At 57.2% G+C, this 14,446-nt stretch overlaps 1 protein-coding gene across 7 annotated transcripts; it reads right to left on the bottom strand.

Moving 5' to 3' along the window:
* Window positions 1-774: 774 nt before the first annotated feature.
* SLC38A7 (solute carrier family 38 member 7) lies at window positions 775-13,258 on the bottom strand. Of its 7 annotated transcripts, none has more exons than XM_059667886.1 (12): window positions 13,200-13,258; window positions 12,472-12,687; window positions 10,840-11,217; window positions 9,499-9,697; window positions 9,147-9,291; window positions 8,283-8,381; window positions 7,591-7,648; window positions 7,283-7,397; window positions 5,223-5,370; window positions 4,531-4,730; window positions 3,733-3,787; window positions 775-2,739 (listed from the first exon to the last, which is right to left on the bottom strand). In XM_059667886.1, the coding sequence occupies exons 3-12, from the start codon at window positions 11,107-11,109 to the stop codon at window positions 2,637-2,639; spliced, it is 1,392 nt and encodes a 463-aa protein (XP_059523869.1). In that variant the 5' UTR covers window positions 11,110-11,217; window positions 12,472-12,687; window positions 13,200-13,258; the 3' UTR covers window positions 775-2,636. The 7 variants fall into 7 exon arrangements, with proteins under 7 accessions (XP_059523869.1, XP_059523871.1, XP_059523874.1 ...); XM_059667888.1 differs by having other exon boundaries at window positions 13,209-13,254; XM_059667891.1 differs by lacking the exon at window positions 13,200-13,258 and having other exon boundaries at window positions 5,223-5,485; window positions 12,472-13,189.
* Between the last annotated feature and the right edge of the window lie 1,188 nt (window positions 13,259-14,446).

Here is a 14,446-nt window from a genome sequence, read left to right as displayed (position 1 = left end):
GGGGGTTGTGGGTTCCTGAGCTTGCCTTCTGGGGTCCGCTGAGAGTGCCTATCGCTTGTTCGTCCACGTGTGGGAGAAGGCTGTCTGGCTCGTTTTACTCGCTGTGTGTCCCTGGCCGGCTATTTAACATCTCCCAGCTTCCGCTCCTTCATAGAGCTGTGAAGCCCCACTGAGAATGATGAACCGGGAGGCCATGGTTCGATTCTTAGGGCACATACATGCCCAGGTTGTGGGCTCAATCCCAGTGGGGGGTGGGCAGGAGGCAGCTGATCCATGATTCCCTCCCATCATTGATGTTTCTAGCTCCCCCAAATCAATAAAAACATCTTTAAAAAAAAGACATGACTAGGCCCTGACCAGTTTGGCTCAGTGGATGGAGTGTTGGCCTGCGGACTGAAGGGTCCCAGGTTTGATTCCAGGCAAGGGCATGTACCTTGGTTGCGGGCACATCCCCGGTGGGGTGTGTGCAGGAGGCAGCTGATCGATGTTTCTCTCTCATCGATGTTTCTAGCTCTCTGTCCCTCTCCCTTCCTCTCTGTAAAAAAATCAATAAAATGTATTTTAAAAAAAAACATGACTAGGATTAAAAAAACACCACTTGTAGTTTCCAACTTGGTAAAGAGAACAGGATGGTGCCCATTCCTGAGACAGGGGTTATAGACAATAAAGCTAGAAGGCCCTGCCTCACCCCATCCTCCACCTTCACCCCTCCCCACCCCACCCGTCAGCAGTGGCCTGGACTCTGCCCCCAGCACCAGACACAGGTCACACAGCTCAGTAGCACAAGCTCCTTTTTATTAACCACCTTCCCTGGTCTGAATGTGCCCGAGTAGAAAAGAAACAGTAAAATGCCCCAGCAGGGAGGGTCGGGGCTCCTGAGTTTGGGCTGAGAGGCCGGATTCCAGCCCCTTTCCCCGACGGATGCTGTGCAATGACTCCCTTACCTCCCTCCACCCCTGAAATCCAGCGTCAGGAGGCTGAGCGGCCATGCTGGCTGGGACACCCTCCCCACCTTGTCAGGGATGGGTGCTGGCGGGCCTGGTGAGGTGCAGCGGGCTGGGCTGAGAGGAACCAGCAGAGGGGCTCCGGCCCCAGGGGCCAGGAGGTGAGGAGAGGCGGGTCCCCAGTGTGGGGGCTGGGCAGAAGCCTATGGGGCCTCCCGCCAGCCTGTTTCCTAGATCTCACTGCCCTGACTGGTGGGCTGCTGGCTGGGGTCCCCATACCCGGCCCAGGACAGAGGTTTGGGGCAGGAGGGGCCGGGGAAATGCTGGGTGTTCCAGGCACGGGAAACCTGATGGGCATGTGCAATGGGAGAAGGGCCCCCCTCACCATGCCTGGGGCATAATCCAGGTGTGACCTCAGTGTGACTGTGTGGAGCTGAGGAAGTTGACAAGGGAGGGTTTGGCAGCCTGCCCCCCCCCCCCCAATACTTATGTGAGCAGGAGATTGAGCTACATAGACAAATGGGGTGGGGGGTGAAGAAGGGATGGGGTGGGGGAAAGGCAGACAGGATCCAGGTTGAAAGTGCCAGGCTGGCGGAGCTGCCTTCTCCTGCTGCCCAGTCAATGACAGCTCGGCACCCTGCGTGCCTCTGGGCTACCCCATGGGGAACGGAAGGGGAGGAAGAGAGCAGCAGTCATTGGAGGAGAGGGTGGCAGGCAGGTTCACCTTGACCCTGGCCAGCCCAGCCTGCACAGGTCCGAAAGGTCCCCAGCCTTCTCCATCACCCACTTTTGTGCCTCTGAAAAGAGGGGCCCATCTGGAATCTGAGAGAGAAGCACCCTTCTCTCCCCCCGCCACGGGGAAAGCTAATGGAGGCGGAGTGGGAGGCGGAGTGCTCACAGCACTGAGGCACGGGACGGCCCCTGGTCCCTGGCTGAGCCGGGTGGGCACCGTTTGTAAACATAAGACTTGGTGACGTCTGGGGATGGAGGAGGGGGACGCCCGGACCCTGAGGTTTGGGGAACATAAGACTTGGTGACGTCTGGGGATGGAGGAGGAGGGGGACGCCCGGACCCTGAGGTTTGGGGAGAGACACTCGGTGAGGCCCCGAAGCCTCGGGGAATGTCAGTCAGCCGTGGGAAAGAGGGCTGCGGGCTCACCGTGGGCCCAGGAGGGAGTGGGCGAGGCACGGACTCTACCTGCCTCTGTGCATCCGTGTGAATTCAGCGCTACCTTTGGGACTGGCCGGAGCCCAGAGGAAGCCACTGCTGGCTGGTCCGAGGACAGACGGAGCAGGCGTGAGTCCTGGGGAGGGAGCACAGCCCCTGCTCTATGGAGAGGGCGCCCCCATTTCTCCCGAGGGAAGTCATGCTGCTGCCTTCTCCGGAGACCTGCTGAGCCTCTTCACTGTGGGCTCCAGGCCTGGAGGAGCTGAGAGCTGGAGGCAGCGGGGAGGCTCCTGTGGCCCCCCCCTCCCGCCATCCAGGGCCCCGCCAGGACGGGGGAGCAGGAAGGGAGCTGGTGTGTTCAATTCCCAGTCAGGCCACATGCCCGTGCTGCAGGCTCCAGACTGTGGGTCCGATTTCAGCCCAGATCCGCCCCTGGAATCACCCCACCAGGAGAGGGGAATGATGCCCGAGTCAGCATGGTCCTGCAGCTCTGAGATGGGTTCCTGGGTGCCAAGGAGGCCGTGGTTATGCCAACAGATCCACGAAGACGGCGTTGGCTGTGGTCTGGCCGAAGATGAAGGCTCCCAGGGTGACTAAGAGGACTCCGTAGCTGACCAGCGCCCACCAGCTGTAGGTAGAGGGGGAGGCCAGCCTGTCAATCAACCCACCCGTGACTCTGCAGACTTTGACACACACACACACATTCATCACCATAACCACCTACACCAGCAGTCGCCAACCTTTCGGACCTCACGGACCACCGATTGGCAGCCACTGACCTAAACCACTTCTCCTGTGGGGAGAGCCCTTCCTACTTCGCAAGGACTTTTCATACAAAGGTGTGCGCTGCCAGGGGTAGGACCCCTAATCCACAGGTAAGGAGACCAAGACCTAATGGGATGGACTGGTCAAAGGAGGTCAAGGGCAGGACCAGGGTTAGAATGCGTGTCTCCTGACGGAAAGATGTTTCGGGGAAAAACAGGTCACGGTGTGGGCCATTTCATTAAAACAAAATAAACAAAACAGCTCGGCCGGCGTGGCTCAGTTGCTGGGAGTTGACCTATGAACCATGAGGTTGCAGTTCAATTCCTAGTCATGGCACATGCCCGGGTTGTAGGCTCCACCCCCAGTAGGGGGCCTGCATGAGGCAGTCGATCCATGATGTTCTTCTCTCATCAATGTCTCTTATCTCCCTCTCCCTCTCCCTTCCTCTCTCTAAAAATCAATAAAAATATATTTAAAAAACAAACAAACAAACGAAAAACACATAACGAGACCCCGAACCCCACGTGTCTGTGTACACATATTCACAGCTGTGTGCACACAGGCAGGCACACATGCAGAGTCCGGGGGGGCGCAGACCCTGCTGGGACATGGAGCTGGGGTGGGGGAGGGTGGCATCTGGGCTGTGGGGGAGGAGGGATTCCACTCTTCTCTCTGAGGTCCTTCAGAAGTGCTTGCACTGTCCTAACTAGCACATTACCCATTTTTTAAAAGGAGTTTTAAAACACTCCCGTTTTTCAAAGTGGGCCAGTCTCCTGACCCCTGTGACTTTAAGGCCCCCTCCAAGGCTCCCTCCCGTGTAGCGCCTCCCCTGAGGACCAGGCTGGCACTGCTTTACCTGGCTGGCTTGACCTCCTCCATCTCAGACAGTTTGGCTTGAATGAGGCACAGCCCTGGAAGAGAAGAGGCGGCCCCGAGAGCTTGGCTGGGCCCCTTCCCCGGGCCCAGCTCCCCCCTGACCACGAGGCAGCGGTGGATGGAGAAAGGCCTGTTGGCTTTTCCAGATACTCCACCTCTGCCCCCACGCCCAGCCCGAGGCCTGGCATGGGCTCTCCCAGGAGACGCCAGCACCCACAGGCACACCGTGAGCCGTGTGCAGCACTCGGGGCTAACGGGGCAGCACGCCCGGGCCCTTCCCGGTGATTGCTGAGCGGACGTGGCCCCCTTGCTCTGCACCGAGTGGCAGGGGCTGTCGGGGTGGAATAAACTGGGTGTAAGTGGCACTCATGGCTGGGCAGGTGGGACAGCTTCCCAGGGACCTGGTGGCAGACCCGTCTGACACTCAGGGCTCCCGGCTTCTGGGTCAAGGTGTAGCCACAGACCCCACTGCCCTCTGGGGACTGACCAGCCACAGCCCTGATCGCCAGGGAGCTACAGAGACCTGAACGCGGGACTGAGGGTATAGGTTGAGGACCTAGACAGGCTGGGTGTTGGAAAGGTTGTGACCCGTTAGCTGAGTTCACGTCATGAACCTCCCTTCTCCTCGTCAGGAAGTGGAGAGAACAGCATCTTCCTATCAGATGGTGCTTGGGCCCGGGTCAGCCCAGAGCCTGTGGCTCCTCTCCCCCGCAGGTGAGACAGGGAGGCGCTCTGGCTGGGAGGGAGGCAGTGCTGCGGGGGCGCCAGGGGTCCGCACCTGGGAAGACGAAGATGAAGCAGGCGGCCAGGCCTCCGATGACCGAGATGACCTTGCCGATGTCGGGGATGAAGAGCGCCAGCAGCAGGGTGAGCAGGAACCAGACCACCGTCTGTAGCACTCGCCGCCGCTGCTCCCGCCCTACGTCCTCCTCCACGGGCATCTCCTGGTAGCGCAGCCACAGGCCTTCGACCACCGCCCTGCACACAGGGAGGGGCTCAGAGGCTCCCCTGCTCACAGTCGCCCCGCCAGCTCCCGGAGCCAGACCCCTGACTGGGTGGATGGGGGCGAGCCTGTTCCTCTCTGTAAAGGGGTCCAGCAGCGATCTTGGGGCTGCCTGGGGACTGGATGGGGGTGAACGTGCAGGGCTTAGCGCCCTGCCTGGCCCAGGACGTGGTTACCGGGGGAACCGATTCTATTCTCCTGAAAGGGAAGGGCCTGGGGCACCCAGAAGGCTGGTGTTCAGGAAGGGATCTGGACTAGAGGTTCGTAGAGGACTCACAGAATGTTCTGGGGACCATGGGACAAGGGGGGGGGGTGGGGTGGGAAGATCCGGCTGGGGGTAGGCACTGACTTTTCCCCATGGGCTTCAGTTTCTCCTTCTACAAACAGGGTCCATACAAGGTCAGAGGACCACGGGATGAAGGGTTATCAGGGGCTCCGAGGACGCACCCCCGTGGGCGGGGGCTCACCGGCCACAGAAGTGCAGGATGGAGTAGGAGGTGAGCACGCTCAGGATGATGAAGGCGCGTGCCACGGCCACGGCCACGTCGTTGGAGGGGTAGGACAGGAGCACGTCGGGGTCCACAGAAGCTCCAAAGGTCAGGAAGCCACAGATGCCTGAGGGCAGGGAGCAAAGGGCCGGGAAGGCGCCACCCTGGCAGGGGAAGGCGGAAGGACTGCCCACCGCTGGGTGGGACATCAGACAGGGAGGGCGTTGGAGCAGCTCTGCGGGCTGAGGGTGGTGGGCTGGGGTCAGAGCCTCCTCCCTGGCCTTCTCACGGCTGCCCCCACTGCCACCTCTGATCTCACGCTGCCCGCACGTTCCTCTCACAGCCAGCTCTTCATCCGACCACTCAGGCCTCGGCTCCATCTCCCCTCTCTAGAGACGCCTCCCCACCCGGCCTGCCCACAATCGCCCCACGCCCAGCACTCTCACATCAGCCTATTTCCTTCAGAGCCCACGTTCTCTCTGAATTCTTTCTTTCCTTTTCTTTTTTTTTTTTTTTTTTTTTTTTTTTAAATATATTTTATTGATTTTTCACAGAGAGAAAGGGAGAGAGATAGACAGTTAGAAACATCGATGAGAGAGAAACATCGATCAGCCGCCTCCTGCACATCCCCCACCAGGGATGTGTCCGCAACCCAGGTACATGCCCTTGACCGGAACCGAACCTGGGACCTTTCAGTCCGCAGGCCGACGCTCTATCCACTGAGCCAAACCGGTTCCGGCCCTTTTCTTTTTTAAAATATATTTTATTGATTTTTTACAGAGAGGACGGGAGAGGGATAGAGAGTTAGAAACATTGATGAGAGAGAAACATCAATCAGCTGCCTCCTGCACACGCCCCACCGGGGACGTGCCCGCAACCAAGGTACATGCCCTTGGCTGGAATCGAACCTGGGACCCTTGCATCCGCAGCCCGACGCGCTATCCACTGAGCCAAACCGGTTAGGGCTCCTTTTCTTTTCTTTCTTTCTTTTTTTTTTAATATATTTTATTGATTTTTTACAAAGAGGAAGGGAGAGAGATAGAGAGTCAGAAACATTGATGAGAGAGAAACATCGACCAGCTGCCTCCTGCACATCTCCCACTGGAGATGTGCCCGCAACCCAGGTACATGCCCTTGACCGGAATCGAACCCGGGACCCCTCAGTCCGCAGGCCGACGCTCCATCTACTGAGCCAAACCGGTTTCGGCTCCTTTTCTTTTTTAACTTATGATCTGCTTCTCCAAGCAGAACACGAGCCCCAGGAGGAAAGGGCCTGCCTGGTTCCTGGCTGTGTCTTCAGAGGCAGAGGCCCCAGAACTGCCTGTAGAGGAATCACTGGGCCACCCTCCAGGTCGCCCAGCTCTGCTCCCTAGCCCAGCCGTTCCCTACAGCACCCACAGCCATCTCTCACGGACATACCTGCCTGCGAGACTTTCGCTCTGGCTCCCAGCAATCCTCCAGGTCCAAGGGGACCTGGCCCTGTCACACCCCCACCTTGCTCCACTCCAGCCATACACACCTTTCATCGGTCCCTGCTCAAGGACTAGGCAGTTTCTGGTTCCTCTGCCTGGAATGCTCTTCCTCTGCCCCTTCCGATTCTGACTCCGTCTCATCATGTGGGCCTCCCCAAATGCACCCCCTCAGAGAGAAGCCTTCTGTGAACCATCCCCCAAAGGCGCCCCTCCCAGTCCCACTCACATGTCCCCTGTTCCACTGTGGCCCTCAACTGTCTGAAATCCCGGATTCCTGCTTTTCTCTCGATAGACTCTCTCCTACTAGACTGTCCATTCCACCAGGGCGGGGCCAAGTCTACCTATCTCCACGGCACCCCCATCTGAGAATAGTTCCTGGCACTTACCAGGCAGAGCTGCTGGATGAATGGATGGACCCGTTCCTCTCATTTGGGCAGGGGGAGGCCCAGGGCAGCCCCACTTCAAGCCAATGCCTACAGAAGGGTCTGACACGCTAAGGGTGCAAGGCTGTCCCGGGGAAAGCTGGGCTGGAGCGCTTAGGAACGGAGGGAAGGCGGGGGCGCTCACCTGTGCCCATGTACACGGCGAGGGCTATGACCATGGCGGCCGTCACCACCCCGCCCCAGGTCTTCACCTCGGGCTGCTGCATGCTGTTGAAGATGGGCACGCTGCTCACGTGGCACTGTCAGGGCGAAGGTCACAGTTATGCTGGGGAAGTGACCTCACCCCCCGTTTCCAGAGGGAGGGACAAGGGGCGAGTCCTGGGGTCCCCTCTCCATCCTTCCTCCCAGGATCCCCCATCCTGCCCGTGATGTGGGCTCCATCCCAGGGTGGGGGGTGAGCTCAGGGGGCCACAGGGACCTGGCAACTGGCACCTGAAATCCAAAGCAGATGGTGGGCATGGCATTGAACACGGCCATCCAGGAAGCTGGCCTGTGGATAAACACAAGAATGTGCTGCCTGGGCACCCCACACAGCCACCAACTCCCCCCACCCTCATGCCCTTACTCTTCCTCCAGCCAACCATGGCCTCCACCAGTGAGCCTTCTACACACTCCACCCACAGAAGTCTGGGAACGGGGAGAGGGCACATCTCCATTTCACAGGTCAGTAAACTGAGGCTCTGCAAGGCCCTCCTGGGACCGAAACCCTACACTGGGCCTTTTACTTTTTTTTGGTTTGTTCCTTTCAAAAAAAAGAAACTTTTTTTTTAAAAAAAAAATGACCAAATAGATCCATCCTCATGTAGAAGATACAGAAATTACAGAGACGCACAAGTTTGAAAAATGTGGAGCTCCACCCTGGCAGGCTCCACAGCCTGAGTCCTCGTCTCACGTTGGCTCAGTGGTTGGGCATTAGTGGCGAACTCTCTCCCGTCTCTGGTTCTCACTTCCCTTCAGCGGAGAGAGATGAGGACCGCTTGTTCCTACGATGACCGATGCGCCAAGCCCCACTGGGCCTTAAGATGAGCCCCTGTGTGGCCTTTCGATGTCTGACTCGGCACCTTCCGGGGCCCAAGCAGCCGATCCTACCCACCCCCCCCCGTCTCTTGGGGGCCCGCACCCACCTGGTCAGGATGTCCCCTGGGGTCATCTCCTTGTCCGGCCAGATGTACTTGATGATAACGATGGCGGTGACGTACCAGGTGCCCACGACGCTCAGGAAGCTGCGGGGAGAATGGACGGAACTCCTTCCACCCCAGCCCCAGCCGCCCTTTCTCTGCTCCCACCCCAGGGGCATCTACCCTTAGTTCTAGTGACCACAAGTGTCTACTGAACAACGCGGGAGGCTATTTCCAGCAAAGACTCCAGAAATGCATGAGAAAGAAGTTTTGGAGAAACTGGCCACAGCCAGGAGGGAGCTGGACCCCACAGGGGACCAGTCCGGCATTTCTGACCATCAGGAAGTGCACTGGCTCAGCTCCAGGGCTTGCAGGGCTGGGCTTCAATCAGAGCGGCCCGCACGTGGCGAGGGCTGCAAGGAGGGCCCTTGAGAACTAGGAGATACCGGAGGTAAAGGGGTTGAAGGTACAAACACTGGAATGTCGACATTACAGGGGACCTGGGAGGCAGCTGAGTGCGACCCTGCCGAGTACGGATCGCAGGAAACAGCTTTTCAGACCCTGAGTCAGGCAGTCTCCTCCCTTCATAACAAGCTGTGGGGAAGGTGCTGCCCGGGTGGCAACCCCAACTGATCAAAAGTCCCATCCTCGCCGGGAAAGCTAAGGTGCAGGCCCGGAGGCTGCCTTTGCCCTCTGGTTGCCACCTGTCCCTTTGACAAGGACACTGAATATCCCGTGCAAGCCCTGGCCGGCCAGCCTTGCCCGCTCTTGCCGCCCCAGAAGGCGAGGTGGCATGGAGGACAGGGTTCCCTGGCAGCCCTTAGGTCTCCAGAGTTCTGTCTGGCCCAGTTTGGGGTGGGGCCTCCGAACCTGGCATACTTCTGGAAGCCGATCTCCCTGGGGATGGACAGAGGCAGGATGAAGAGGAAGGCGGTGAGGCTGATGGTAAACTTGCGGTCCGTGTACCAGGGGCTGCCACCGGCCCCCTCAGGCTCCTTTGCCAACACAGCTATAACTGCACAGGGAGGAAGGAGGGAACGTCAGGCCAGGCCACTGCAAGGTGCGGCCCTCTTGCTCCGCTGGGCCTCGGGGCTTCCATCTGTCTAATGGGCCCAGCAGCCGGGAGGATTCCCAGGGGAAGGCGTTCCATGCCCTTTCCCTCCACCCCTAGGATTCCCAGGGCCAAGGGGGAGGGATGAGGTGGCTACAGAGGGAACCTCACTTTTGTCCTGCTGGTCCCCAATGATGATGAGGAAGGCGATGCAGGTGCCGAAGGTGTAGATGGCAATGGACACCTCGCACAGCACGCCCGTCAGCTTGCCACACACAGCCCACACCACCTCCTGATAGGTCCGCTCGTTGCTGGCCTGGGAGCAGTAGGCGAGGATGACGAGGCCGCTGATGATGAAAACCAGCATGCCCTGTGGGCAGGGGCAGAGCAGGAGGGTGTGGAAAAGGCCTGGCAGCAAAGGACAGCCTGGTTTTGCTCAGTATTTACGTGGCCAGTGCTCAAAGCTGGTTTGGCATAGTGACCTCACCTTGCAGGGCAATTTTAAAAAATATATTTTGATTTTTTACAGAGAAGAAGGGAGACGGACAGAGAGTTAGAAACATCGATGAGAGGGAAACATCGATCAGCTGCCTCCTGCACACCCCCTACTGGGGATGTGCCCGCAACCAAGCTACATGCCCTTGACTGGAATCGAACCTGGGACCCTTCACTCCGCAGGCCGACGCTCTATCCACTGAGCCAAACCGGTCAGGGCATTGCAGGGCAATTTTAGTAGATTACTGGAGACTTGAGATTTTCTTTAGAAACAAAAGGAGCTTTGTAGAAAATTTCAAACACACACAAAAGTAGAAAGAATGGTATAATGGACCCCCATGTCCTTATCACTCAGCCTCAAAAATGATCAATTCATGCCCAATCCTGTTTCATCTATTCTTTCACCCACTCTGGATTAATATTTTTTAAAAAACGTTCTCTCTCTTTTGTAAAAATATTTTTTAATTTATTTTAAAGAGAGAGAAAGGGAGGCCCGGGTGGTGGGGACGGAACAAAAATAAATAGAGAGAAAGGGAGAGGAATGGAGAGATAGAACCATCGATAAGAAGCCCCCTACTGGGGTCAAGCCCGCCATCTGGTCACATGCCCTGACCGGGAATCCATTCAGCGACCACTTGATTCATAGGTCGATGCTCAACCACTAAGCCACACGGGCCGGGCTCTGGATTATTTTGAAGAAAACACAAGTTCTCTTATCACTTCATCAGTACTATTTCATGTGGTTCTAAAAGATGAAGGCAGCCTCTTTTTTAAACATACCACAAGACTGTTAAGTATGCAACTGATGTCAAATTTCCCTGATTGCTCGAAAGGCATTTGAAACCTCATCTGGGCTCAGAGGAAAGAATGCTGGGATAGATGGGTAACATCTGCCTTGCGTGAGGGTGGGGAGAATGGTAGCTCTGATCACCCCTCATCCAGAGCCTCCCCTTTGAGGCAAAGAGGCCAGACTCCCCAGCTGAACTGCATTCCTGCCCTCTCGGCCCGCACACTCACCATCTGCAGGGTGATGCCCGCGGCCACGCCCCCGGCCGTGCTGAAGGCTGCTGGGAAGTTGAGCAGTCCTGCCCCCAGGCAGGCGTTGACTACAATGAAGATGGCCCCAAACGAGGACGTGGTGCCTCTGCTCAGGCTTTCAGGGGAGGCCTCCCCCTCACTCTTCGGGTCCGAGTCCACACAGGGACTCTGCAGCAGACGGGCCCGCTCCCCAGCATCCGTGCTGAAGCCCCACTCGCCAAGGTCACTGTTGATGCTGACCTGGGCCATGGCCCTGACAGCCCTCTTCCGGCCGGGTCTGCAGATTCTGCCTCACCACCACATCCCCTGTTCAGAGCTGTTCTCCCAGGAGGCCTGTGGGCTCTGGCTCTTCTCAGCCTAGACAGGAAAGGCAGGTACCACTGTTATGCCAAGGTGGGCACAGAAAGGCAATACGACTTCCCCCCAGATCAGATGGCTGGGACTGGAACCCAGGTGCACCTGTGTGCAGAATACTGCACTGGGGGCAATAGTGTGGGGTGGCAGAGACAGAAATAGGTCCGAGGCAAATCCTGCTTGCTTCAGGCTTACCGACCCAGGGGGTATATAAGACAAACATAAGAGAGAGGGGTAGTAACATGTCGGCATTAGAAAGAGGCCATGTATGGGCAGGAGTGTCATGGACATATCTCATTCCATCCTTACAACAGGGGACATGGGGCTTGGAGAGATCAAATCAGTGATCCAGGGTCACAGGTGAGCAAGTTGCAGAGTAGGGTTTGGATACCGATCTGTCTGCCTTCCCAGCCTGTTTCCACACCGCAGGGTTCCAAGAGCAGGCCTCACTCAGAACCAGCACACTGCCCTCTGGATCAGGGGTGGGCAAACTTTTTGACTGAGGGCCACAATGGGTTCTTAAACTGGCCTGGAGGGCCGGAACAAAAGCATGGATGGAGTGTTTGTGTGAACTAATATAAATTCAAAGTAAACATCATTACATAAAAGGGTACGGTCTTTTTTTTTTTTTTTAGTTTTATTCATTTCAAATGGGCCGGATCCGGCCTGCGGGCCATAGTTTGCCCACGGCTGGTCTGGATTCTCCGTAGCTTCCGAAGTCCTTCAAAAGTCAGGCCAACTCTCACTCGTCTCCCACATGGCTCACCTAACTAGTGCCCACCACAGAGCCATCCCCTCTGATGCCCTCAACATGCCAGGGGTTCGAATGGCAAAGGAGGCCCCCTGGGTAGTCAGATGGTTCCCACTGCTCCGCCTGATCCTGGTCTGACAAAGTCAGGAATGGTACACTCACAAGAAGGAGAAAGGAAGGTGATGATGCTCTTAGACATCGGTCACCACGCATGCAACCAAGACACCGGCCCCAGAGGAAGTATCCCTCTGCTGGCTCCAACTCCAGAAAGATCAGCCAGGGGACACCCATCCAGCCACTCAGCCAGAAAATCAGAGCAGTGAGTAGCAGAGGGAGAGTCTTGGGCTCCCAGGCTCCCAGCAGAGCTCCAGGCAGAGCCCCGCAAAGCTAGTGCTGCCAGAGCTGTGGGACCTCCCTCTCAGCCCTGCTCACGTCTCAGAACAGGGGTGTAAGATCGCTCAGCCGTCCCTCCCCCCAGTTACTCAGCTCCATCCTCCCCGGCTTACCTGCTCTTCCCACCTGATAAGGGCTACGGTGGAGGGGGTGCTGCTCCTTACAGCTCCTTCTCCCCAAACGCCTGGGATCTGACTCTCCTCACTTCTCTCTCTCTCTGGCCCCAATTTCTTCTTTTCTCTTTACTAAAAGGCCGCCGTCAGCAGAGTGATGAGTTTGAGCTGTTTTGTGCTGGTCAGCAAATTGAGGCGAGCTGGGCCGCTCGGACTCTAAGTCGTAGAAGGGAGCACCAACCAGGTCAGTCAGCTAAACAGGCGCACGGAGGGAAGACGCTGGGCTAAAGTCACAGCGGGCGGCCGGCAGAACCAGAACTAGGAGCCTGGCGCCCTCGGGGAGTTGGCATCACTGCAGGAGGCCCCTCGGTTCCCAACCGGAGCGGGACCCCACTCCAGCCCGCGGCTGGATCCCCGAAATAGGAGGGGTGGGCTCACTGGGAGGTGGACCAGGGCGCACCCCGCTCGGAGGGGATGGCCCCAGGCATGCAGTGAGGCGAGTGGGCTGTTGTGGGGTAAACTGGGCGGAGGCACCGAGATTTGATCCGGGCCTAGGACTGGGTGGAGACTGGGCAGGAACCAGCCAACCGAGGGCGGCCGTGGGACCAAGGACGCCGGGCTTCTGATCGCCCTGCGGGGAGTGGGCAGGGCTCTGCTGCGATCGGGGGTTTGGGTACCCCAGGACCTAAAGCTCCCACCCTCCAGCTTTTCTACTTTCAGCCACCTACCCACGGTACCTCATGTCCCAGCCGGCTGGGGAGACACGTGAACAGAGGTCACGTGACAGTCGGGCTACGGAGCGCGGGGCACTCTGGGAGTTGTAGTTTCCGCAGGTAGTCTCCACGGTATGTGTGTACTGTTCTGGTTTGCTTAATTGGTCACTTATTGAAGGATGTTTGAGCTGTTTGCAGATTTTAAAAGTAATAGTTTTTTATTTTTGAGCTTTATGCACTTTATCCTCAAATCGATCCTTTAAAAATGTCCAGTACACCTGGCAGGCATGGCTCAATGGTTGTGCATTGACCTATGAATCAGGAGGTCATGGCTCAATTCTGGTCCGAGGCACTTGCAAGGGTTGTGGGCTGGATTCCCCGTGCCCCGTGTGGGCGTGTGGGTGGCAGCCAATCAATGTTTCTCTCTCATCATTGATGTTTCTCTCCCTCTCCCTCTCCATTCCTCTCTGAAATAAATTAAAAATATATTAGAAAATAAAATTGAAAAAAAAGTCCAATACAGTGGTTTTTAGTATATTTATAGTTTTGCAACCATAACCATTATCTAATTTCAGCATTGTTATCACTCCCCCCACCAACACACCCTGTAACCATTAGTAGTCAAACACCCCTCAGCCCCATTTCCTCTCCCCCAAACCCCTGGCACCACTAACCTACTTGGTGTTTTGGATGAGCTGTTATCAAGTTTCATCCATGTTGGAGCAAGCATATTGGTACTGCATTCCATTTTATTACTAAACTAGAGGCCTGGTGCACGATATTCGTGCACTGGAGGGGGGGTCCCTCAGTCCAGCCTGTGCCCTCTTGCAGTCCGGGACCCCTCAGGGGGTGTCTGCCTGATGGCTTAGGCCTGCTCCCCGCCTAAGCCATCAGGCAGACATCCCCTGAGGGGTCCTTAGCACTGCTGCAGAGGGAGGAGAGGCTCCCGCCACCACCACTGCGCTTGCCAGCCGTAAGCCTGGCTTCTGGCTGAGCAGCGCTCCCCCTATGGGAGCGCACTGACCACCAAGGGGTAGCTCATGTGTTGAGTGCCCCCTGGTGGTCAGTGTGCGTTCAGTTGACTTACATATTGCGGGGAGTGGGCCTAAGCTGTCAGTCGGACATCCCTGAGGGCTTCCGGACTGCGAGAGGGCGCAGGTCGGGTTGAGGGACCCCCTCCCCAGTTCATGAATTTTGTGCACCAGGCCTCTAGTATAGGATAATATTCCATGCTATGGCTATACCACATTTTTTTTTATTTT

This window comes from Myotis daubentonii, chromosome 15 (assembly GCF_963259705.1).
Source record: "Myotis daubentonii chromosome 15, mMyoDau2.1, whole genome shotgun sequence".
In the NCBI taxonomy this organism is placed as follows: domain Eukaryota; kingdom Metazoa; phylum Chordata; class Mammalia; order Chiroptera; family Vespertilionidae; genus Myotis; species Myotis daubentonii.
This window is presented reverse-complemented; position numbering and strand designations above follow the sequence as displayed.